The sequence below is a fragment of the Megalops cyprinoides genome, chromosome 17, assembly GCF_013368585.1.
Source record: "Megalops cyprinoides isolate fMegCyp1 chromosome 17, fMegCyp1.pri, whole genome shotgun sequence".
Classification (NCBI taxonomy): Eukaryota; Metazoa; Chordata; class Actinopteri; order Elopiformes; family Megalopidae; genus Megalops; species Megalops cyprinoides.
Window position 1 is genome coordinate 8771479 of NC_050599.1, and position 27261 is coordinate 8798739.

General features: G+C 38.6%; 1 protein-coding gene across 2 annotated transcripts; it reads right to left on the bottom strand.

The window, feature by feature from the left end:
• Positions 1–14647: 14647 nt before the first annotated feature.
• Positions 14648–25725, bottom strand: tfap2d (transcription factor AP-2 delta (activating enhancer binding protein 2 delta)). 2 transcript variants are annotated; one of them, XM_036550161.1, is made up of 8 exons: positions 25586–25725; positions 24352–24849; positions 22568–22628; positions 19728–19893; positions 18243–18361; positions 17218–17359; positions 16767–16880; positions 14648–15831 (listed from the first exon to the last, which is right to left on the bottom strand). In XM_036550161.1, the coding sequence occupies exons 1-8, from the start codon at positions 25622–25624 to the stop codon at positions 15612–15614; spliced, it is 1359 nt and encodes a 452-aa protein (XP_036406054.1). In that variant the 5' UTR covers positions 25625–25725; the 3' UTR covers positions 14648–15611. The 2 variants fall into 2 exon arrangements, with proteins under 2 accessions (XP_036406054.1, XP_036406055.1); XM_036550162.1 differs by lacking the exon at positions 25586–25725 and adding an exon at positions 25017–25086.
• Positions 25726–27261: the final 1536 nt, after the last annotated feature.

Below are 27261 nucleotides of genomic sequence, written 5' to 3' on the forward strand. Positions count from 1 at the left end.
TCCCTCCCCCCTCTCTCTCTCTCTCTCTCTCGCTCCTCTGTAACTCACACGCATGTACAAAAAGCGCCCCTCTCTAGCCTAATGCTCCGTCTGTAATTGGAGGAAAGGGAATAACTAGGCTAACAAAATCCAGATATCCTTCAAAAAGAGAGCAACGCATTATCCTCAAATCCAACGAACGCCTATGTATATTTTTAAGGATCTGGGAGAAGAGGCGTCACACTGAGAAGCTTTACATGTGTTTATATCTGTTTATTTTAATAGGATTTACTGGAAAATTCTCACTTGACAGACGATTCACGGCCCTGTGTTTTATACTTACTTTTGCGCCCAAATAAAGCCCTCAGATCACAATTAAGTTCTGAATGTGTTTGTACAGTTATTTTGTTCTTTTTGGGCTTTTGAATTATTTCACTCTGATCAAAGTTTTCGAAATAAGCCATGTAGTTGGCCTTGTTAGTGTCCCAAATGTTGTTGTTGTTGTTGTTGTTATTGTTATTATTATTATTATCCTTATTATTTTCTTTTAACGAGCATATTGTCACAACTATTGTACGCAGAAGGAGGAATAAATGACAATCCTGGGTAACACAGCAGTAGATCAGTACTTGAAACACAAAATAATGTACAGAAACGTAATTATGGATTTGCATGTAATATTTTACATACAGTGACATTTAAGTTCATAAATACCTTTAAACACTGTTTATTACAGTTATGGCAATCGGCTTTCTTTGTGTCACCTTTTGTACCTGAAACATACACCTGACTCAAAAGTAAAGAGTCAAGAATTCTATTTTTAACTTCTTAGCTAATACTTATTGCGTATTTGTGCAGCAAATAACATTACATAATTTTTTTAATAATTATGAAGCCTTCGGTATCAATGCGATTGACTCTCCTGCCATTAATTCTAATGAGAGAAATTTTGCCTTCAAAGTTCAAAGAACCGGTAACTATTAAAGTAAGCCTTGAAAATATTTTGGGACCGTGAATAAGACGTGTGAGTTCAACAGCTCATGATTGTAACGTGTGTGGAGCGCCCCCTACTGACGATATGAGTTGACTGGCCAGCCTTTTCTGGTCTCAATTCGCTCCTGTAACAACTGTATGACAGTTCATCTTAGATAAAGAATTTTTGCATACGTCTGATCACAAAGACCGAAAATATCTTGTAACATCAGCAATTGTAATCTGGTCTGATTTGAAAATGTCTTTCCGAAAGACGCGCTTCAGAGTGTGTTCCGTGAGACTACTCAGCCAATCTCGAAATGCTTTGCACTGTAGTCTTTGGCCTTTGGCGCCTCCCAGTGGCACTCGATAAAACGCATTTACATCATCTTGGTTCAAAATAGCCAGGCAATCTCTCTGTATGCCATAACTAAGCTGACAGCTATCTGCATTCCTCTCTTCCTCTCTTCCTCTCTTCCTCTCTTCCTCTCTCTCTCTCTCTCTCTCTCTCTCTCTCTCTCTCTCTCTCTCACATGCATACACAAGTGTATGTGTTGGAGAAAGAGAGAGAATTGCCGAGTTCTGTCAGCTCATTTATGTGAACACTGTCTTGTCTCTGGACTAACTCTTGAAATGGAGAATAGACAACCATTTGTCATTTCTTTTTATTCTTGCATTGTAGTGTCATACAGTAGGTGCATGCAAGGATAAATTTTTAAAAATATATACATTTTTGCACATACATTATGCCAAGTGGTTTCATAAAAACACATTTAATAGCAATGGCTCTTGCTTTGTCGTACCTTTGTCAGAGGATCTAGTTTAAAAGTCCTAAATCAGCTTTGGTTAATTTGCAGTAATTTTTTTTTTTCGTTTTGTATCAATAATATATTACTGCTCATTGAGGACAGCAACTCCCAGCCTCAGCCTGCTGTGTGTTACTTTGGCATCCGTACGTCAGTAATGCAACATAACAGACCTTGGAAAAGTGAGTGAGGCGGGGAGTACAATCCCTCAGGGCCTGCTGCCTTCATAGAACTGGGACATTCCCCCTTCACTAATGTGCAGTCTGTCTACTTTTTCTTTCAGAAGGCTGCTGCATTGAGCAAAGTACTTTGAAAATACAGCAAATGCATTTTTTTCAGTGCGGAAGAGACACCCTGGTTATTTGTTGAAAGGGTTTTTTTTTGGGGGGGGGGGGGGGCATATTTCACATACACGGAATGCACATTGAAGAAGATCTCTCAGCCAAAAACCTTCCCCAAGCTCTTCCTAGCTAATTGCTTTCAACCTCGGCTAGTAGGCGGAGAGGGGCATTCAATCAAAATGGTAGTGGTGTGCTGTCCTTAATTTTGAGCAACAAAGTTAAGCAGGTGTTACCTTTTTTCCTGTTCTTTTATATTATCACAGGTTCACTGGTCGATTAAATCAGTGGAAGATTTTGTGTGTTTTTTTTTTTCTTGTAATGCTCACTTAAATGTGTTGTCTTATGTTACAGGAAAAGAGGGTGGCATAACATTTAGAACAAGTGCTGACCCTTATTATCAAGCCAGTGAGATTAGCAGTACTATGATACTTGTGATTTGCATTTACAGTTGCAACAATCAGAATGCCTTATCTTTGATGGAACCGTAACCTATAACATAACAATAGAACTGAGGGAAACATGTTTGACTTCAGTGATCATATTTAAATACTGCCCTTTGGATAGCTTAGAATGAGCCTAATCATCATTTGTCCATCTCTAGTACTGTAGTTATCGCTTTGCTGAAACATTGTACCTGGTTGTACAGTGGAGCTGTGCAGGAAAAAAATGAAGTTTTAATCAGCATACACTGTTTTCAGTTTGAAATATATATATATTCTGCATTGAGTGCTCCAAAGAAGATTCCTTATGGCATCCTGTGACAGGGCTTTTTCATTAGTTGGTTTTAAGACAATAAGGTACAAATGCAGCACAGCACAAGCCATTTTAATTAAAAAAATGGATGAAAATGTGAAAACATGGATTGGGGCTTATTTGTGGTGACACAGCTAACATGAATGGACGCACACACACACACACACACACACACACACACAAACACACACACACACACACACACACACACACACACACACACATACACACACACACACACACAAACACACAAACACACACACACACACACGCACACATACACACACACACACACACACACACACAAACACACAAACACACACACACACACACACATACACACACACACACACACACACAAACACACACACACACACACACACACATACACACACACACACACACACACAAACACACACAAACACACAAACACACGCACACACACACACGCACACATACACACACACACACACACAAACACACAAACACACACACACACACACACACACACACATACACACACACACACACACACACACACACACACACACACATATATATATATACATACATATATAGCAGGTCAAAGCCTTTTCAAGGCTGCACCTCAGCTAGATCTGCTCTCTCCCCCATGGAGTGATGAACAGCCAGCTCTTATTCTGGCTTATCTTTGTTGGGGAGGTCCATGGAAAATGTTTCTGCTAACACGGAATACTGATGCAAGCGCAGATTCGCAGGCGGTTTTGGGCCGGGACCAGATAATGGCCCACTTTTCCTTTTTAGCTTGAGCACAGAGCCAGTAAATGAGCTTTGTTCTCGCCAGCCTTCAGTAGCCTGGGCCGCAGAGAGGGGAAAACTGGCGCCGGCGTAGTCTCATTGGGTACAGGGCTCCGAGCGCAAACAGATGTCCCTGTCAGTGTGAAAAATACTGCGCCAAAATCTTTTTTTGTTGTTGCTGTTGCTGTTGTTCAGCAGGCAAGCTCCGACACAAAACACGGAACATGTATGTGCAGTCATGATGGCTGCGTCGACACAGATAAGCCCCAGTCCACGTTTTTGCGTGTTCATCTGTCTGCGTTTTTTTTAAAATTACAATGACGTGTGCTGCGCTGTGCTTGTACCTTATTGCCAAATGTCTTAAAACCCACTGATGAAAACGCCCTGTCGCAGAATGCCCCAAGGAATCTTCTTTGGAGCACTCAACGCACAGCAGCAGATGCGATATTGTGGAGGGGATTCTAGACAATAATGTTGGAGAGGTGCTGTCTCTGTGTTTTCATGCACTGTCACTTTTTTGTGGACAAAATTTTCAAAGAAGTTCATTGTGCAAATGAGGCGCAGTTACCGTTAAGTTCGTTGTACATCACCTGTGTATATCCCCGATGATGAGAGCTCAGCTGGGGGACAGGGAATCTGGTAAAAGAGACAATAAGTGCACCCCAGTGGTATGATTCTTGCATGGATGGTTTATTACAGACCCAAAGCAATGTAGGCTTGCAATCTAACCACCGCCATTTCCCATTTCCCTTCTTCAAATCAACATTTCCATACTCTTATAAGTCTCTTATAAGTCAGTATAAAAAAATTATTTAAATGATGTGTAAGCATACACTTCCTTACAGTTCCTATTCCTATTTTCCTACGTTATCTATGGCTGAACATCTATGATTGGTTTCACCTACATCTGGATATAGTTATTTATTCATTTATTTAAAAAAAATCTTTTCCTGAAGATTTGAATTCATTGCCTATTTGCCAGTAGTGTGAGAGACACACACACAGAGAAGGAGATATCCAAGATCAACAGTCAATTTTTTGGGGCCATTGCTTTAAATCCCACACTGTGTACTGTATATAACTGCTATGAGCTTGTAATTAGACATCAATGACCACTTACAGAACACGTCCCTGTCATCAGGGATGCCAAACTTAGTCAGATTGAATACCTTCCTGCAAATCAGTGAAACAAGGTCATGAAGCCAGTGAGATCTATAACTAATTCTGGCAGTCGAAAGTATACTTTCATCTGGTGGATAAACTGGCCTTTTTCACCAGTTGACATTTGCATCTTCATCTGAAGATTACTGAGAACTGTTGAACTGTTCAGAAATTAACTGTTTTGAGAAATTGTTGCATGTAAGTTTGTCTCACGTGAGGTATGGTAACAGTAACCCTGTTGGACAGGACCACGTATTTATTGACTTGTCAACCGGACTCCGGCCAGATTAAAATCAACACTGCACAATTTATTTAAATTAAGTTGCACAAACAGCGAAAAAGTACATATCGGGAAATACAGGGTTCATGTTTTGTGCTGAAAGCAATACTTATACATGCTTATAATTTTGGGAATAACGAATATTTTGATTAAAAGCGTCCACATCTAATCCATGTCAGTTCTGGAATGCATAGTGGTTCATTACCACTAGATGGCGCGTGGGCACCACATGTAATATCTCGGACCAGTAACTACAGGGCAGTTGACGTGGTATGTCCAATTCATTAATCTCAGTCAGCTCGGTTTTGGTGTTATGCCACTTGTTTGCCATCGAGATTGGCAAATGAATATCGCATGTATTTATTTGAAATTAATCCGACAATCACAACTGCTTACATTTCTTGTAGATCTTTTGACTAGGAAAAGTCAAGTAGGCTACACATGTTTCAGATGTATGATTATGATCAGGGGTCATTGATTTGAATTCCACCGTTCCTTTTTGGCAAGAAAGATTATAGTGTCTATTTTATCACACTGCAGTGAGTCTTATCCCTGGGCAATATTAACTATTATTGTCAAATACTTCTCTGTCAGTTAAAAACATAAACATTATATTTCTTTTTTTTAAATTTTATTATTTATTTGCTTTACATACACCCATATGGAGGACAGCTTACATAGTTTACATTTTACCCCTAAATTTATACAGCTGGATATTTATTGAAACCATTCACTGTACATACCTCACTCAAGGGTACAACAGCAGTGGCTTACATTTTTGAGATTTTTTCAGGAAAAAAATCTCACATTGATTTCCACGACCAACAAGCTTGTGAGCATGTAAGAAACTAAAAGTGTTCAGTCCCCCATCCATTACACCACACTGCATTTCCGCTTGTTATGAGTAACACACAGGATGACAACTGGCAAAAGTTTGGACCATGATGTTTGTTGACTTTCTATAATGAGTGTGCTGATCCTTACTGTACATTTCCCCAAACAATATGACCTGCAGTGTAATACCTGCAAGCATCTGATTTCCCTGATTAAAGATCTTTTAAAATGTCATGCCTATTTTCTAATTGTAATACACTGCAATGCACCGAGCAAAGTCAAATTGTTCATCTCATTAAAGACAAAGGTTGCATTTAGTCACAGTTGTAGGTAATCTTTGATATGAAGTCCAACAAAAACTATTTTTCACAAACACTTCTTGTTTTGGAAGTTCAGTGGATGATTCTGAATCTATATAATATAGGCCTCTGTTTCCTGTTTACCTGGAGGTAACACAGTGAAGAAATTCATTTGTTGCATGCATGATCATGGTTAATGTTGGTAGCCTCCAGAGGTGGAAAACCCTGGCTTCAGAGAGTAAAAGTCCTACCATGTATTTGTTCTAGCCATTCACTAAACAAGGTGATTTCACTAATTAGCTTCTCTACCTGGCTGAAGAGTTGTGCTAAATAAATTCAGCTGGTGTAGTGCATGGGTGGAACAAATACATGGCAGGACTTTTACTCTCTGAAGCCGGAGTTTTCCACCTCTGGTAGGCTCTAGGAAGACTGCATGCAAGCAGTCATTGGCCACAATTTAGACGACAACTATAAAAAGTGAAATGAGATGAATGTACTATTTTCCATTATCCAGAGTCTATCATCAAGAAATCTAAGGCTACCGATAGAGTGGTAACCCTGCCAGAATCAACAGAATAATATCTTGTCACCACGGGTGTCAAGACAAGTGGTTTGGGAGGCAGCGGTTGGAAATCTACAAAACAACTTGAAATCTTCAGCATGCAAGTGGTGAAAAGTATCATCTGACATCACCCAGACAGATGTTGCTTAGTTGCAAGGACTCAAGCTGCAAGAGGCCTCTGCTGAGGGTAAACAACTAGGGTAACATGAACTTGCCAAGTTAAAGCCGAAGGCCCATTGGAATCATATCTTATGGTCAGATGAAATTTCGCTTTTTGGACATGCTCATTTGTTTTTATTGGTGTAAGAACGTGAAAGGTCGTCTTGAGAAAATATCCTTGCCCTCTGAAAATGGCAGGGGGTCGCTTTACTTTTTGGGTCGTTCTGAATCTAGGAACTAGGAAGTCTTGTTAAGCCAGAGGCACTTATGGACTCCAACATGTACCAGGACATTTTGGCCAATAACCTGGTTCCCTCTGCCAGGAAGCTCAAGCTTGGCTGGATATGGACATTAGAGCATGAAAGTGACCCAAAGCATTCATCTAAATCCACAAAGAAATGGTTAACCGAGTACAAACTAAATGTGCTCAACTGGCTCTTTTAATCTCCAGACATGAAACCTAGCCGAACATGTGTGGTTTGAAGGCATGAAAGCAGTTCGCAAATGAAAACCAAACGATCTAAAGAACCATGGAAACTCTCCATAGCTGGTCAAAACTCCTCCTATCACAAGTGCAGAGCCTCAGAAAACATTACAGGAATCCTCTCGGGTGTGTAATCCATGCCAGGGTAGGATTTATAAACTACCATACACAGGTATGTAACAAATGTGATCCTTGTGCAATGATATAATGTTTTACATTTTTCAGGGAAAAGAAATATATCTAATATGTGCAATACACATAAAGAGTGAAAGCATAAATTTGACCAGTGATTGTGCAAAAAAGTACAAAAGTATTGTACAAAGTGTACAATTATGTGTTTTGGAATGGGCTTTGACCATGGAATGGGTCTAAGCCTTTGGAATGGGTCTGTTTTGAGCTTAAGGCATTACTTTCTATATTTTAAAATATATTTAAATGGTATTTCCATTTCCATTCCATTTTTGAACGTTTCTGAAATGAGAAATACAAAGCGATGTATTAAAATATATTGTGCTGACAGTAGATTCAGGTTGTCTAGTTGGCTAGTTAGCAGGGGAGTCATGTTAGCCATAGCAGATGTTTAGCTATCTAACTGCTAGCAAGCTTACTTAGCAACACCCTCAATTCACTGATCAGGTAAAATAAATCACTTTACAAACATGAGCTGTAACTGGCTGTTTGGAGCCATAATATATCATACAGTATGTTGGCTTGAGAATTGCTTCAGAACTGATCATGCTACATTAACATATTGGTTGCTAAACTATCAGGGAGGGGGTGGGCATGGGGAGTCTCCAAGAGTCTCTGAGACATGTAAGCACTCTTAGTGATGTATCCCAGTTCTGTTCCACAGTGTTGGTTTGGTCACATGAAACAACTTGAACCAGCTGTGAAGGATGAGGCTCCACATGTATTATACACTAATAACTATGCTGACCTGAAAAATCTTTGCTGCATAGTAGTCAGTATAACACTTATTTTACTTGTATATTGTCTTTATCAATGTTGTTTGTTGTTTGTGATCATCAATTTCTACATGTCATGTTTTAAATAGTAGATCATCCATCAGGTTTATCTATAATTGAATCATTGTCATTGAGTGCGTGTGCATGTGTGTGAGAAATGTGTGAAAAGCAAGTTAGCCATTGGCTAACCAGCTAAACCAGTCTAACGAGCAGTGGTTAAATACAGGTGTGTGGTTGTTAAATGGAGCTGGCCGTTTTGTACCTGATTTTTTCGAGGTGGTTATGCTTGAGGATTTTAGTTTTTTTTTTTTTTACACCTTCTGCTGTTTTACAGGTACTGCTCATAGCTATGGTGACAGCTCTGTAACACCATTAATCTTGTATGAAACAACATAATTTGATTTAACAGTATTGTGAAGGAGAGCCTTCACCTGTCTCCCCAAAAATGAAATTGTTAATTGTATTGTTAAATGACTGCACAAATGTTCCTGGGATCACATGTTTATATTACGCACTAACTTGGTAATAACAGATCTAGGCTAACAATTTCATTGAAACAGCCTAATTGTAATTGACTGAGATTTTGTCTAATTGTCTGAGGCCAGCTACTGGTTAATGAACTACACCTGCCTTAAATGGAAGTGGTTAAAAGCAGGTGTGTGGGAGGGGGTTACTTTATGTGAGGAGTTTGCTGTGGTTGTATGCTCAAGCTGTTTTTTTTTTTTTTTGTATTTGTTATATGAATGTTTTGTGAGAAGTGTCAACTTTGGTAAAGGTATTATCTAGACAAATTAGGGAGGTGCTAATGGGTTAGTGGTTTGGGGGAATTTAATCCAATCAAACAAAAGTATACATGGTGGTTCAGCTGGTAAGGTGTTCACTCTGAGCACAGGCTGAGTTGTATGGTCCATGTTTTGGCCATGTAATTTTCTGATAATGACTGAGATCTAGCTAGATCCTATAATGGCAAGGGATGTTGGCTTTGTTCTGTTGGGGATAGGGAGTGTGGTTGTCAGGCAGGGCCTCCCTGTTTCACTTTTCTTTGAATTGCCTGGTGCCTGAGTTACTTGAATGATGTGAGTATCCTCCAATGAGGATCCACTCCACTGTAGCGCACTGGGGTGTGGTGACATACAAATGTTGCAGGATTGCATTAAATGCACTCCTGCAGGAGTGCAGATGTCATGGTGAGATGACCTTAACTGCTTCAACACAAACAGCCACCCCTTTATGTAAGCCCTTTTTGGATTTACCAGTTGTATGTTAAAACTAGTTACCTCCACTTATACTGAATAGGTTTGACTTCATTGTAGGCCGACTGTCACTGCAACACACCCAAATTATGCCTACTGTTGGACGGAAGATCACTTGAAAATGCAATCCATTAAAAATGATAGATTTTGACTTATATAGTGAGTATGCTTATTTGCCTTATAGTAGTTGCATTATAAGATTCCTAAAGTGAAACAAAATTTCTTTTGTAAAGTGCATATATAAGGGAAGAAATCCTGTCTACATGTATAAACAAAATAAGGGAAACCCAAAACAATACATGCGTATTTATTACTTAGTAAGGAGTTTGGCTGCCTTTTGCCTTCAGAATAGCTTCAGTCATTCTTGGCATGCTATCACACAACTTTCTGGTGGGATATTGGACCATTCTTCAAGAAGGAAAGTCACCAGTTGACAGGAGACATGATTGAAACGGAAATCTACTCTGCACTTGATGTTCCAGAACATCCAGTAAAGGTTCAATGATGTTTAGATCTGGTGACTGGGGAGGCCATGGAAGGTGTTTGACTTCATCCTGGCATTCCATTTTGAAGTGTGTATTGGGGGATTATCAGATTGGATCATGGGAACATCTTTGAGGAAGCGATGTTGGCAACATAGTGAGTACCTGGTCGCCGAAATGGCCTTGTATTCCTTGGCCGTAATTCTACCACTTAGAGGAATAGTCAGACCCATTGACTTCCAAGAGGTGGCTTGATCCATGCAATGACAGATCGCCATGTTTAACATGGTTAACAGCTGGGAACAGACAATGTGGGTTGAAGGCATTGTCCAAACATAAACCCATCCTGATGTAGGAGTACAAGTAAAGTTTCAAAATCTGTTAGATTTCTCATGTTGCTCAAGAACCTCTAATATTAAAGTGTTGGTTTTATAACATGTTTTATAGCAAAAATGAATTGGTCATTAGTTTTGACAAAATAGATCACATGTAGATATCTTCAATTATGATTGAATCTCCAATCATTTGGAGTGTCCATTATTTTGTATTGCAAAAAATAAAACTTTAAATTGCAGTTATCAATTGGCATCTGTTTCTAGTCAGAGCCTGGAAGTTTCATGTTTCACGGAAAAGTCAATAACCACTTGAAAATTAACTCCTCACTTTGAAATGTGTCTTGCAATGGTTGTTTACTTTTTGTGTGGCTGTTTCCTCCAGCTAAACACTTTCCCTGGCTTTTATTTTCCTCATAAAACAACTCGGAGTGCTGTTTGAATCATATGCTTCATGACCAAACATGGGTGTCAATCAGTTTCAACAGGTGGTTCCACATTAAAGGTGGCAGAAGGGGAACCTCTCTGCTGGGGAAAGCGCAGACTGTGTTGCCACTCGTGGGGGTAACAGGACAGCGGGTGGTCGTTTACTGTTATATAAAGAGCAAGATAAAGTCATAACTATCTCTCTGGTAATTGAGCTTTTAACAAATCTTATGCAAAATGAGTTTGAGTTAGATAGTAAGAGTATGTATGAAGGACAAACACTCCACACTGTAAATGGCCAAATGATATTTCTTCAAGAATGCCTGGTTTACCTTATGATTTTCTAAATGGTATAAAATCAGATACCTTTGATACCTTTCAGGCACCACTGGTCATACAATGTAAACATATTTCTACCACCTAAACCAGGACAGCTTGCCAACTTGAACTTTGGCTTGTCTGGGATTTGTGAGTTGCACACTTTGGCTGTGACAAACAGCCTGGCCTCTTCCTTGCCTAGTAGAAATAGTCAGATATGCAGTGAATTTGTGTGATTATGCATGATTGTCTGAAAAGTAAATAAGCTTGGTGTTTCTGTGCTCACTGGTGTTCAGGCATGTAGGTAACTGAAGGAGACACCGCGTAAAATGTCTGGGTGTGTTCACATTACACTGCATTTGATGTTGAGAGGTAGTGCCTGGGAGTGATTTTTACCACCAAATGATCTGTGTGCACCAAAAGCAAATGAAGTTGGTTTTTATTGTGACAAGTTTTCCTCCTCCATCTTTTATGTCATACTGAAGTGCATGACCTCTGTGAGGTCGGTCCAGCATCCAGAACGTAAGCAGGAAGAGTAGCTCAGGAGAAGTCACATGCAAAAGTTGATCCCTACAACGAGTGATGTTTATTCTGTATTTTGTACTTGAGACAAGATATCGTGCAGCCCAATACAGTGCACTACAGGCTGAATTTGATGTTTTAGATATTTCACCCCTCATGACAATGGAACACAGGCAACATGTAATTTCTGCGTATCATCTTGTCTTATTTGAACTAGGGGATCATCTTATTAGCAGAACTGCCTTATATTCTGGCCAATATGGTCTCAATAGTTAAGGAAGTACAGAAAACATTTTGAGCTCTGCGACTGACAAATCCTACTGGTATTTGTGATGCATGTTTTGTGGCAGTAGTGCACAAATCATACAGTGTTAAATCGCACTGCACAATTCCTGGCTTTAAACCGCACACAAATTAGTGTGAAATCAAAACGCCAGAGGGGTGTCAGCTAGGCTGTGGGTAAACATCTTTTGCACTTGTGTAGGCAAAGCTGGCCAACATGGGCCTTTGCTGAAATGTGAACGGGTGAATAGTGCAATGGTCCTTGGTCCTTGGTGATTCACTCTTTTTTACAGAACAAAAATGATATCTTTCTTTTCAGACCTTTCTAGCTCATTAGTTAAACTGACTTGTATCCACACTTCCATATCCACACTTCTTAGCTCCACCTACAGTCCAGTCTGGGTGTCATGAGCTACTCACTCAAACACTACACCTGGAAATTAAGTTGAGAATTTATATATTTCTTTATAGATTAGTAGCTAAATGGCTTTACAGCCGAAAGTCTGAAAAGCTGTCATCAATGTAGTGTCTAAAGGTGAGGTGAGGTTATATGGTGTCGTTCCATCTTTAGTGATATTTGTATAAACAAATTATCACATCCCATTCAAGAATGCATGTTTTTGTGGTGTACAGATATATATATATATATATCATGCAACTGTTTCATTTTTGCCAAAGCCAAATAATCTTAGTGAATGGTGGGTCATTGTAGATTTTGAAATATAAATATTTACAATGTAGGTATTAAAATGTTGACAGTAATCATTACCATCAAAAATATGATGCCATTATCAGGAAAGCATGGCTGTATGCCTCTTACACATGAAAGTTTGGAGGGGAGGGGGGTTATTGCTAGGACTGCAGTTCCCAGAAGAAAAATAAATTCACAGTAAAAAAGTTGGTGTTAACGGAATAAGTAAGACAGCTTTGAGGAGCCCATTTTGGCCAGGGGCGCCAAGCTGCCCACCACTAAAACTAGGCCACATCACAGCTTTAACAAGATGGCTAATGCAATAGTGTCTGTATGATTCATACAGGAGTTGTACTCCTCCTTAATGTATTGGAAAAATAACATAGCAATATGCTATTTTATGCTTATGTTCATAAGGCATTACTTTAATTGTGTAAATACTGGAATTTATATTTAACTGCAAGGTATGAATACCCTGATTTTACTTAATTTATATTCTGTATGAAATGAGGGTGGTTAGAATTTCATGTTCTTTGTCCAGTCCTTTGAATGAAGAACTTTTCTTCTACTCTTTCTTTCTTTCTTTCTTTCTTTTTCTTTCTTTCTTTCTTACTTGCTTAACCTCTTGTGTTAAATTCAGCAATCACTGAAGTCTTAATACTGACCACAAAATACACTGTGGATTTTGAATTTAGGCGCAAATTCAGTCTCAAGATAATGTGCTTTGTGTCCAAGATTTATCAAATCTTATACAGTATTTTCTATTAATTTCAGTCACTACTAAACACATGGAACTATGCACGTATTTATGAAAATTAACGCTTTCTCAACCCAAGTTCAGAATCGACGACGGAAGGCTTGGCAGGTTAAGTTGAATCCAGGCCTTAATTCCTCTTTGTTGTTTAATGGAAGTCAATGTGCTGTTGTCTGGGTGGATGTAATATCCACTGTAATACAGTTTTACATGGACATGCAATGCTATATCTCTTAAAGAATGCAATTCTTTAGTTCTGATAGATTTTACGGGAGCTGAATGTTTTGTTCTGTTATAGGAACACACTTTCTCACATGTTGCATAACACCATATGCCTTTTTGTAAAATTTCTTTTGATGTTATCAGTTTATAATATGTTCTTTCAATTAGGAAAACCTGTGTTCAAATTCAGTATGAAATACAATGCGGATCTATTATCATACACATTTATCATGTTCGTGAATTTTTTATGTCGTCAGATTTATGTTCATAATTTTCCTTTATCTACATTTATTTCAAAGTGGTGCCTAATTAATACATAATAGAGTCCAAATATGTCTAGAATGCTGCAAACAGCAAAACATACTGTCACACAAAGGCAAAATGAGTTTGGCGTTAAACCAAATGATGCAACAAATTGATAATTAAGTTCATACAGAAAATAAGGATCTAGGAATTTAATTTTGCAGACAAACGTTGAAGGTATTTGCAAAAACAGAGTAATAAATAAACATTACACTTAGAACAACTTGCTTTATTGAACAGTGGTATTTTCCTGGAAGTATGGAGGATTCATATATATTGTTTTTAAACCTACAAGAAAAGTTGTAATTTATATATATATATTTTACAGACGTTAATGAAAGATCTTAAGTGGGATATTGTTCTCCTGTAGAACTTGAGCTGAATATCTGTTCATAAATAGTGTACAAAGAAGGTTAACATGCACAAAGTACAGTAGGGAATGGCAACAAAAAGTGACATCTTTACAATATTACAAGGTTATATTCATCTTCAATGGGATATTTCACAGACCCACTTTAGATCAGATCTTGAAAATACTCTAGATTCAATCACATTAGCAAATACTTAAATCATTCCTTGGTTTACTGCAATCATATATGTTTGCAATTATAACCTTTTTAAATTAAATATTTTCATTGAATCGATACATGGATAGAACAAAATAACAGAATTAATTTCATGTGGCTTTTTTGTAATGAACAAATAAAAGTGGTTGAAGAGAGTCAAAGTGAATGCTGCAATTGAACCCAGAGATAAAGTGTATATTTGTACAAGGTTGTTGGCCAGATTAATGATTTTAATCTTGATCTACTACTATTCTTTTTCTGTGAAATATCCCCATAATGGAGCCGGTTTTAGAGTTCTGGGGTCCCAGGGCAAAGAATCTGGATAGCCCCCCTACCATGTACCATAAGTAAACTAGGGGGATGGGGGAGGTCTCGGGGCATCCTCCACCAGAGAAAATTTTTCTTCAATCAAAAATTTAGTGACAACTTTAATTTATTAAAACTCATTTCACCCGCTACATTCTTGTGTTGCTTAACCAGCTGCATGCCGCACAGATTACGATGTCTTGTTCTGAACCAAGCTGTAATACACATGCTGGCTACAAAGCTGGTGCTAATGAACAGCCTGACACTGTGGTTACATCTGTGCATTACTTGGGTAACTTGATTTATTTTAAGGTATAAAGGAAATCGAGACAAAAGTCCGACGAAGGAATTCTAAATCACTGGGGCCTCAAAGTGGAAGGGACTTCAAACGTGAAAAGAAAAGTAAATTTTGTAGCACAAGTTCAATTTTAATTTTTGATATTCTCTTTCAAGAATAAATTGCAAATATTTGGGATAACACTGTTCACTTGTTTTTTTGAAGCCCCTGTGCAATTGCTGCACTGGTCTTGGGTAAACCACACAGTGTTGTGCTATATAAGTGGTTATTATTGTATCCGTATGGAATCGAAGTGTGTCACATATCTAATGAAAAACACCTTTTGATAAGAGCCCCCCTTGCGGTTAGGATGGCCTCGGGTTTTTGTCTTCTCGCCCCCTTTCCTGCTAAAACCGACCTGCCCCAAAGAGTTTGGTCCATGTTTCCAGAGCTGTACATCTTCAGCAGCAGAAGTATCCCCCCTCTGTTTCCGAAAAAGGGTTAGTTATTCCGTCTTTTCAAGTTTCCCGTCTTTAGACTGAGATTCCACTGTTTTCCGCAGGGGCGTCTTTTCCGCATTGGAGTTAATCTGACTGGAGTCCGGCGTTCCTGTATTTTTGCTTGTCGAGTGTTTCTCCAGGTAGTTTAGCATTTCGCTCAGAACAGTCTGGAAGGTGCTGAGTGCTGCACAGATGGCTGGTGTGCCAAATCCATGAGTTATTAGGCTGAAAAAAATGAAAAAAGACATACATTTAATCAACTCTGTCCTCACATAACACAGTAGTGTACATACATGTTACTGAACATGACACAAGGCAGGTATAACATGGCAAGCTCTGTTTTGACATGCATAAATATGTCATCAATACCCCTTATCCCCAGACTTGTAACACCTTGCATATTCAAACAATATTCAGTGCAACTATTTTGTCTAATGAAATTAATAATAGTCATACTTTTTGGTCAGTTGTAAAAGTTAAACACATATTTTCAATGGTGAACGCAATCCATAAATCCATCGCCCCCCCCCCCCCCCCCCCCCCACACACACACACCCCCGCAATAATGTGTTGATACGATCTCTTTCAGCCAAGAGGTAGTTTATCGCCATATGGTGCTTCAGATATCAATACAGATTTTTTTTTCAAAATATCAGGTAGAAAAACCCTCTCAGAAAGCAGCAGATGAGGTTCCTAGTAGTTACCAGTGAAGACTACATTCATCCATTTCATGAAGAAATTGAAATAAGAGATGCTTTAAAACATCATGTAAAAATATGCTTAAACAGAGTGAAAATGTATTAGACTGAAGCCAAGATCCAGTATTACTGCAACATTCTTGGTTTTTTACTTGGCAAAGTGACACATTTAGGCAAGTTACTTTTTTCTATATTTACGAAACAAGTTTGGTGTTTGCCACAATCAATGAAAAATCTGGTGTAACAATAAAAAAGAAACAATTTTAAATGCGTTGCTCAGCGATACTAAGTACACGGAATCTAGGCCTCTGCGCCCGAAGGACTCTCCTCTTCTCACTAAGAGAATAAGTAGACAATCTTGAGACTTTAGGCATCGCATGAAATTTTAATGTATTTATTTTTAATTGTATTTTTTACAAACTGAGGGGAGTACTCGCTGTGTAACAGTAATTAGGTTCTTACCTGAAGTGGGTTAGATGTCTCTGTATATCTAGGTCAAGTATCGGTGTCGGCCTTGAGGACCCAAGTGGAGATCTATCCTGGCTCAACAGGTCTTGAAATTCTTTGCAAATTTGCCTGAAATTTAAAGAACGCAGAGATGGTGCTGTGATGTCATACATATTTCTTTGGCGTCTTATTTCAAAGCCACTTGGATCACTCAGCCAATGTTACAACAATAATGCTAGCGAAAATCTGAAACAACAACAAAAACATCTTGGAGCCTTATCGGTCTCAAAGGGAGCCATTTGATCCCCACAGCCACTTCAGAGAAATTATATGGCAGTATTGTTTAAAGGAAAAGAGAAGCACAAAGCCGCGACAACAACAATAAAATCTTAAAGCTTCAGTAAGTCTTGTATTGCCTCATCAGCGCTCCTCAAGCCAGTAACTGCGTAAATTAGCGCTTGCTCACTTTGTTGCTAACACCATCTTCTTGCGGGCCGTCTGCTCCTTGGGCTCTGTGTGCTGTCGGGCCAGGTGCTCCCCCACCGCTTTTGTGGGAAACTCGGTTTCGCACGTGTAACCAAAATCCCGCGCCAGATGAAGAGCCTCACCTGAAGCAGATTAAATGAAAGAAAGAATTAATTCCCATGTATTCAGTTTAATCCACCACCTTTGTTACAGCCCTTTTCAATCACCCCCCCCCCCCCAACCCCTTTAAAATAATTTATGCAATGTATCAACAAAGTGGGCCCTGGATTTAAAAAAGAATCGCAATGTCATCTTTAGGGAAAAAAGTCATTTTGTTGTAATGAGGTGATTAATAAACATTTTTCTTCACAAAATTTCACTTTCCCTTAGAACAGTTTGGCTGTTTGGGATAATCTAGGCAGTGTTTTGTCCTTAACTCGGAGAATCATCTTTAACTGAGATTTATATTATGTTATTCTTACACAATACCTTTCATAAACTTCAGAAATGGTGGAGATTGCTATGTTATATAGTTATCAAAAACCACAACTCTTGCTAAAACATATGACTGAAAGTTAAGTAAAAAGCTTTCTGTGGTTAGGTTGAATCTGCACCTCACTACAATTGATGTTTCTTACATATTTTACGATAATTTGGAAGACCATAAAACTCATATATATTTTTAGAAAGAAGACAACATAACACTTGGATAACTAATTCAAATGTATTTGTTATTCTAATTCTTGGTTAGTCTAATTCAAACTTAGGTACAAAGACTGACTGACTCATCTACAGGATAAAGCAAATGACATGACGAGTAAAACAGTTTCAGGGTGCATTCAGACAGTTGTAACACTTTGCGTAATTTGCGTAAGTAAGTAAAATACTTCAAGTCATGCATGCCATAAACAGAGCACTTGCTTACGCACATCACTGGAATCAAAGAATAAAGTGCCTTAGTGGTTTGACTGAATGCCTCCCTTACTGTATCATTTGTAAAAAACACAAAGTTGCTTAAAGTTGCACCTTCAACTAGGGAGGTTAGCAGGGTCACATTCGCTGCTTTCCTTCTTCCTGCCGGTAAATTCAACCCCAGCCTGTCAAGCTTCTCTCGTAAGCACCGGCCACCATTTTTTGATTTTGCTCTGTTGGCAAAAATTAATGGAGAAAAATTTAAATATCAGGTCCTCGTCAGTATGACTGAACAATACCAGTGTACAGGATTTCTGACTTGTTTTGTGCGTCAAATTCTACAGTCACTTTTCTTGTGGTGCTGAACAGCTGCTAATACATTGTATGATGTAGTCATTTTCTAACAAAAGATTATTAACAAGACATTATTAGTAGTAGTAGACTTTTATTTGGCCCCAAGTTGTTGCAAAGACTTGCTACATGTCTTCATATTATAATTCTTTGTGTTAGAAGCCATTGTCATGCTCAGCCACTGTCATGTTCATGTGTCTGTACAAGGTTCATCCCTCCCTCCATCAAATAGTGGCTTTGCCACATCTATGGAATTCAAGCCACAGTTGATGAAACCACACAATATTACAAAATGCAATGCTTAGTTGCAGCTGGCTAATACTTTGGTCTGAATACCTGAGATAAAGAAAACCCAACATGGCAGAAAGACTACCTCCCCCCTCCCCCTCCCCACCCCACCTTGTTTGATGAGATCATTCTCTCTTAGCAAACATCCACCACCTTTCTATTCCTAAAGTTCTATTTTCTCTAGCTCCACAGTTGTGGAATGAACTGTCAAGACGAGAACTGCCCAGTGTCACATTATCGTTACCTTAGTACATCTCTGAAGAGTCATCTCTGTGCAAATTGTTTCTGTGCTATACGAGTTTTCATTCACTGTCTCAGTGTATGTATTATTTAATTGGCTTTCACCTTATTAAGAAAAACCTGTGATTAATACTGATACTCTGATACCTCCTCTACCCTTGTGAAAATTGTTTATCCTGATTGTGTTTACTGCGAACTCTATTAAAGTGTTCGCGTATTAATTGTGCTAACGTGCAAACCACTATTCTTAATCTCATTTGATTTTATGTTTGCTGAGTTTTTGGTTTTAGTTTGCATTTGCTCTTTTAATTAATGTTTAGCTATTTTTAAAAAACCCCTTGGAATCGTCTGCTAAATGACTTTACATTAAGTCAGAGGCGAAAGCTGATATTCGCGACTACACTTTTAATCTCCAAATTGATCATCCGGTTTCTAATAATCTCTAGGCTGTTCTTAGGTGTTGGTTCTGCGCGCAAAGCACAAAATTCTGAAAAAGCAAATGCACGCATTCGACACAAGAAATGAAGTATTACACAAAGCAAATTATGCCTTTAACAGAGCAATTCTCCAGCAATAACTTTTTGCCATTGACTTATATTGAATGCACTCCTATAGAGGATCACATAGGGAAACACTACCATTGTCTAAACCATTCTAATGGGCCTAAAATCCCAACACTGGTTTGCCGAGAAAGGCGGCTGTAATTAATGCATGGAGTACCTTCTTAATATGCCGCCCAGAAGGGACGCGTTGAGGCATTCGGGTGGAGAGAGCCGTCTTTTGACTTCTGCAATTGTCACTTTGTATTTGGAGGTCGAACTCAGCAGCGACAGTCTGCCAGGTACCGAACAGAACAAATCTGTCGGATTTACTACACACGTGCCTCCTGAAACAGAAACACAACACACACGGTAAACCGACACTCTCCCTTTAAAATGCTCAAAGAAGGCCCACGAGGGAAAGGATTTACATGGAATGGAATTTCGAACATAGAATTATAACAATAATAACCATGTGTAAGCAAAGCTATCTACCTATCTATCTATCTACATACATACATACACACTCGCAATACTGTACAATAATACATTTATGGAAATTGTCCTTAAAGATTTCCCTTGTGCGATATCAACGGGAGGGCGTTTAGTTTTGGATCAATCATCGAAGCACCGGCAAAAAAAGCTACATTTGTCTTCACGGCCCTTGCCATTCGTGGAGCTGGTCACCATCAGTGGGAATGGAATGCCACAATCTGTATCGGTGATGGAAGCCGTCAGACACACTTGGACGCGGTTGAGTTCACTTGCGATGATGTACAGTATCGGAGAGGAAAGTAGCCTACATTTGAGGTTAATGCATAATTTGACTACTGAGGTTGGAGCAGAAGACTGCACTTAAATCAAATAACGTTTGACAACATTTCTGGCTTGGCATTAATACCTCTCTTGGAATGTCAGTCACCTCTAAGTGATTTGACAAACCCAAGATCTCTTAAAGCATGCAAGATCAGATCATATTAATTCCCCAAAAATGTTTTGATTCAAAGTAGTTTGTATTTTATGTTGCCAAGGGCAATCGAAAAAGAGCTATTGCCGGTAGCCTGGTCCTCTTTTTAGGGCCCAGAGGCTATAGTTGTATTTAAGCTGCTGAAATTTGCCTGGGGCATGGCGGCTCAATGATCACAAAGCGAATCAAGTGCTTTTTTAGGAGTTTGCCACGAAAATTTAAAGAAAAAAGACGCGGGCCAAATGTCATTTTTTCTTTCCATTTCCACGATAATATTCGCAGTGTTACCGCCATGCAACACAGCAAACATGAACATAATTGTGTGCATGTATAGGCCTAAATAAGCCGGATACATCGCGTGTAGCGGGAGCTAATTCACTAAAGACAACATGTAAGCTTGATCAAATTCCAAAAACCTGAGAGGGATATCTAATGATTAAAAACACAGACGACTTTTCTAAGTAGGATCCTCGTTCCTTGAGTGATTTCTTTTGAAAAAGGTTATCTGAATATTCAACGAAGGCAAAGCTCCAGTCTGTATGAACAACATTAATATGATCTCTCCTGAATTTAGGACTGAGAAACATTAACATATCAAAGCAGGTGCCCGAGGCTAGAGAAGCTATCGATACAGGAGCACTAGGTAAAGCAAAGATTATTGGTTCTGATGGTTAGAACAGTGAGGCTCCGGGCTAAATCCTGCACACCATTAACTGAAAGTGATAGCGATGGGACCCCAGCATCAATCCAAAAGAAAGCCCAACACCTAGACAGAGTTTATTAAAAATTGAGAACCCAAGACGCACCCTGTTTTATGTAAAACTACACATGTGTGTATAGCGTTAGGATATCAACCAGTTTACAGGAACTGTTAAAAATATAGGATGATAAAAAGTAGAAATTATGCATAATACCTGCCACACAAACACATAAACAGCACGGTAATTGAAGAAAAAATGCTGCTACTTGTCTGAATGCAGTTTCTGGTCCAACACTTCTGTTTTCATTTGAAGGCCTATCCATTGTAAGCGAGTATTTCATGATCTTTATGAAATTATAACTGTGATCAGTATGATCAATACGCTTATTAAATGGCATGAGTAGGGCCTCTTCTTTCAATACTTGTCTATCCAAATGTACAAAATCGAAAATGTCGGTTCATGTACCCTTTTGTTCAGGAAGATGTCCGACATTGTACCATTTCATCTTTGTTATTTCGTGTCTTTAACAGCGGGGCCATTATTATCATTATTATTATTATTATCATTATTATTATTATTATTATTATAATTATTGTTGTTGTTGATGATGATGCTACTGGTAACTAAATATTAGTCGGTTGTTCGGGGTGCAGACTTAATTAAGGAAAGTATAAATATAGCCTAATATTATATAATAATTATTACTACCTGCGTCATATATGGTCTCTTCGTCCTCTTATATAATCGGATATATTGTAAATAATTACACCGAGTGGCACAAGAAGACGTAGTGATACAAAAAGGAACCTGTATTATTGTTGCTGCTCTCACTTATTTAAACGTACAATATCCTCTAATTGCGTCACCCGTAGGCAAATTAGAGGCGTGTGTTCCACATGCCGAGCACCCTCGATGTGTTTGGGTTTGTGTCTAATGTATGATTTACAGAGTCCATCAAGAGTGGATGGGAATGAGTAATGTTCAGAAGAAAAAATATTCAAGGTATTTATTTCATTAATTACGCATTGATTCCTGGGGCATGCTTAATAAAGTATTACGACGCTTTTAAATGATAACATTAATAAGTACGTCTTGAAAGTTGGGTCACTGACCTATTTACAAATGGAAGGCCTTTTACGCAGGGCCAACGCCTTGTAGGCTATATGAAATGTACTGGAGGAAAAATGCACTTATTGCTTACATACTTTCTTTTTTTAAAAAAAAAAGTTAAATATATTTTTCACAGTTCCTGTATTTTCTAGGTTCGAAATCGTTTCTATCATAATACAGTAAAACAGATTTGTTGCTCAAAGGGGGAAGGGGGAGGGGGAGACACTGATAAAAGCATCTTACCTCTTCGAATCACTCCACCTTGGCCGTTTAATACCAGTCCGCATTGGGCTTCCACTGATCCCTATACCAAAACCGAACACATTGGTTACCCGTTACATTAATATAATAATTTAATAAAACAAAATAATATAAAATAAATAAACGTGAATAATAATTTGTGAATTGGCTTGTAAATACAGGGGGGTGTTTACATGGTGTAAATGTGTACTGTTTACAGTAATTTTCTTTCGTACAATAAAGCCTAAAATCGTTATCAAGGACCTGTATAATCTCATTTTTGCATCGCTGATCTGTGATTTTTTTTTTTATCACTATTCACACAATGCATTCTTCGTGAAATACAAGTGATAGCTCCGCGTTTCATTAGGCCGCGGTCAAGTAAATGCGAGTCGGTGCAGCGCGTGGTGAGGCCAACTCAACAAAGAATGAATGAATGAGAAATCCCTACTCCCTGGTTTTTCGTATTTCAGACCCACATTGAGGAGTTGTTGTAAGCTTTTTTTTTTTTACCAAACTCCTGGCGTATTTTTTTCTTTCGTTTCCGAAGCTAAAGTGATTATAAAATCAATATACACAACTCAGAGATCAGGCATAAATTAAACTGCTGACGAGCAAAAGATATGGCAGTTTCTTTTGTTAAGCATGGCAAATCTTTTTAGGGGGCTCAAAGATGCAACTCTGACCATAAGACTGCTTGCATCTGTTCGCCTTTTTCGCGCTGGCCTTGCGGAAGCGTAGTTTTATTTCTCATTCTGTCCTCAGAGGACGAAAACGTATTTCAATGGACTTTGTTTGCTTCTGTTCGTCCTTTGAGTCTGAGTGTAGGCCCATATCATTATAGCATATTTGTAGAGATTTGTCTACGTTTATTATTATTATAATTAATAATAATATTTATTATTATTATTATTATTATTATTATTATTATTATTCCAAAATCATTGCTATTATTATTAGTGGTATGGGCGACAGACGTGTAAATAATAGCGGGAATAACAATAACTGCAATAATAATAGCACAATACATCTCAATGCTATCGACGTTTTTAATACATTTTTTACTCCCCCTGTTAAACTTTAATCGCTGAGCGTGATCAGATGTCGTTGCATAAATAAGCAGTTGAGTGACATTAAGTCGTAAATTGGATAAACTACGGTGCTCTTTTGCAGAGGATTTGCCTTTTGTCCCGGCATTCACAATCCCTTAATCCCGTCTTTTAGAAGAAAAAAGAAAAATACTACGCTTTTCACAGAGAAAAGAGGGAAAGTTTGCGGATCGAAAAACGCAGCAGACGCGCACAAGGTGGTGAATTAATTCTATCTTTTCTGCATCGTAAAGAATATGTAAAATATACATGAATATATGTAATTCAAGAGGAGGCAGGAATGGTCTACTTGATGAAAACAGCCTTCGTTTAAAAATAGCGTGTCTTTTTCTTTATACACAATTAAATTTTATGCATTCGAAATTTTGAGAAATAATTTTGATATGATAATGTAGCATGAGCGTTTGTCAGATCTCCAACGTGGTTTGGTAAATTTGAGTAAAAATTATAGTTTGCGTTTTCATAAGTCTTTAAAAATGTGTGCGTCAGGCTGAATATAACTGGTACATTATATACCTGCCATTTTGTATCCATTCAAATAATTCCTTTAAGAACGTGGCTTGAAATGGATGTCTGTTGATGTGTATTGATTATTTTACTTCAACATTTGTTAATGACTGTGCGTACAAGCACGTGTGCTTAAACAGTTTGAAAATTTTTTTACTGGACTTCATTTACCTGTAAATCGTCGGCTCCCGGTGGCGGCAGACCTAAACCCGATCCTGGCAAAAGTCTCTGGTCAGGGTGCATGCCATACTGAGAACCGTGGCTCATAAGCGAAAGATCATGCCGGCGGTACGCGTCAAGGCAGCCTAACTCTCTTCTCTGTTCGTCAAGGCACGACGACTTAAGCGCCCGTGCGTTGTGGAGGTTTATAAAATCGGCAGGTTCCCCGTGGTGGATTTGCTGGTAGTACTGTTGGGAGTGGTGCAGAGAATTCAACGAGTAGGCATCGGGATTAACCGCCGGGTGACTGTGCTGGAACTCATAGTGGAAAGACTGGTGGTGGAGTGGCGTATATTGATGATTTGTTGAAAAATAAGGGGACGCGAACTCGGTTCCTGTAGCGGGGTATGTTAGTGGAGACGATGAGGAGTAAGCGACAGACGAGTTGGCCACAGATTCCAGGCATCCGAGTTGCATCAAACGATAGCTGTTTGATCCATCGTGACGTATCTGTAAGGAAAAAAGAAAGAAAATATGAGGTATGTCATTTACAATACCTTGCAGCTATCCTCGTGCAGTCTGTTTGCGCTGCGAACAAAAATTTCACATGCTTAAAAAATGAACTCCTTGGATATCCAGCCTTCCAAACACAATTCAAAGTCTGCTTTAAAAAGTACCTGATGGCTATGTCATATCCCCGAAAGCCTGGGAGGTACACGCGTACAACATCCCCGTGTGCATCCGCACAAGCCCCCAAGAATTTTTTTACATGTCTATCATTTGACACGAAGTGTTTTTTTTTAAACGCAAGTATTTCTGCCTTCGTTGCTCCTAGGTTTTAAAAAGTTGTATCCCAACACTATACGTTTCGTTGAATTTCAGGTAAGTGTCGATTCACTTAAGTCTGCTTAATAATAAAAACGTCTAATCACTGTGTATTTTATTTCTTCGTCTTACCGGTGCACGTATAAGTCTCATTTGCCCCGTACAATAAAACAAGATTCTTTTCCTCGCAATACCTGAGTGACACATAATGCCCGTTTTAATCCCCTCCACTCAGCTATTTAGTCTTTGTGGTACTGTATTATGAAATTTCGTTATGGCAACTGTTGTAAAGAACGGAGTGCCAGTCCCGGTGACAGATGTCATAACGTATTTTTTTCTGTCTTTCTGTACCTTAGCAGGACCGGGTTTTAATTAAATATAACGGTTTTGTGAGTTAAATAATAAAAATGAATTAAAATACCTCCGCATCGTGCACCAGTCCTGGAAATGTTGTTGACATTTTCGCGATCCAATAACCCGGTTTGTTGCTCTACCAAAATAAATGCTTTTTTAAAATCCAAAGTAGATTCTCAAAAATAAGATTTCCTCTCTCGGAGCCGTGAAAACCTGGATGAAATGAATTTCCCCTCTGCACAAAAGCAGCTCCCTGGTTCAGATTTTGTACTTGCTGGGTATTTCTTTGGCTGATGTCGTAGGTCCCTTGGTAATATAGAAGTTTTGAAAATTAAGCATCGGCATAGAGGAATGGGAGGACAATAGATGGAAGCGCTTCATCCCATGAGACAAGGAATAAATATTGTATCTTCGCCTAATAAGGAACCAAGTGCTCTTTCAACATTTTTTATGATTTTTTTGTGGACATTTCTTTTTAGCCGTTTGGGCTTTTCTTAGCCAGGACCGATTCTGGTTTCTTCCCATTATCTTCACGGCAAACCATTGACTTTAAGCTACATTTTTTGGATTTTCGGCAGAACTGTAAGTTTCATTTTGTACATATCGTTATTAAAATGTTTCATAAGAGAGTGGAATATTTTTCGACATTATTACATTTTACTATCCAGTTCTATAGATGATTTTATTTTTCTGAGCGATCTATAACAGCCTCGCATGTTTTAAACCGTTTAGTGTTTACACCGTTTAACAAGCAACGATTGTATTGGTGCAGTGGCAAATATTACATGTCGTTACAATCAATATTTATACACTTAATTTTTACGAATAATCGAAATTATGAATAGAATGAACGAAACGTATAAATGGAAGTGTATTTTTGGAGAGTTATTATCAGGAAATAATCGACAGAGATGAGGAACTGCAAGTTTGAGGGTGGTTCATAACGCTATCTGTGTCAAGGGCTCTTTTGACATTACATTTTTCCGCATAAACTTGATATTTTGAAATTATCTTAAATTGCGAAAACCTATTTTGACTCAATCAGATTTTATGGGTTTCAATTATACGTTTAAGCTGCATGATCACCCTGTTAATCAGCAGACGAGTAGACATTAAACTTTCCTGTAAAATAGAGTCTAATCTTTGGAAGGTTTATTAGTCTCCTTTCAAACAGGCTAACAAGACGTGTCACCCGGCCCTCTTGCCTTTGTAAAGATCGACAATGGCACACGACTAGAATTTGCCTCCATTGTGTGAAGTAGAAGTGTGATTATCCAGGCGTGCACCGGGGTCATCGCTCCGCACTTTCGGCTAGGTTTTATTAGCCTGGCAGAGTATAACTGGGAGGTACCTTTTAGACGTTTTAAGACAAAAGGGCAGTGCTATGTAAGCGCCTGGAAAAGAGCACATACGACAAATTTCAGGGGGAATAAATTTCATGGCAAGTAAATGCAGCGGCAATATTTATACAGAAATAAGCGGAACTTACCTGATGGCATTTTTATACAATTAATTAAAAAAAAAAAAACAATTTTACGACGGCATGAACCGACCTTGACAATGTTCATGGGGAGTTTACGTCAAGTGAATGGTGGGAAACACGTAGTCTGCATATGCAATATGTGGCCCATGTGCAATAAGTAGCAGCGCTTTCATAACTTCAAAATGTCCAAATGTGAGCCATTCTTGTTGCGAACAGAATTGGACGGTCTGGATGTGTTGAAAATTACGCATTCCGCTGTG

What these genes read in the sequence shown, in the direction of transcription:
- tfap2d (XM_036550161.1), bottom strand. Translation starts at nt 25,624, where the DNA reads ATGTCAACAACATTTCCAGGACTGGTGCACGATGCGGAG. An exon ending in AGGTGGAGTGATTCGAAGAG is followed by an intron (nt 19,894 to 22,567) that starts GTAAGATGCTTT and finishes TTTCTGTTTCAG; the next exon opens with GAGGCACGTGTGTAGTAAAT. An exon ending in GCTAACCTCCCTAGTTGAAG is followed by an intron (nt 17,360 to 18,242) that starts GTGCAACTTTAA and finishes AATCTGCTTCAG; the next exon opens with GTGAGGCTCTTCATCTGGCG.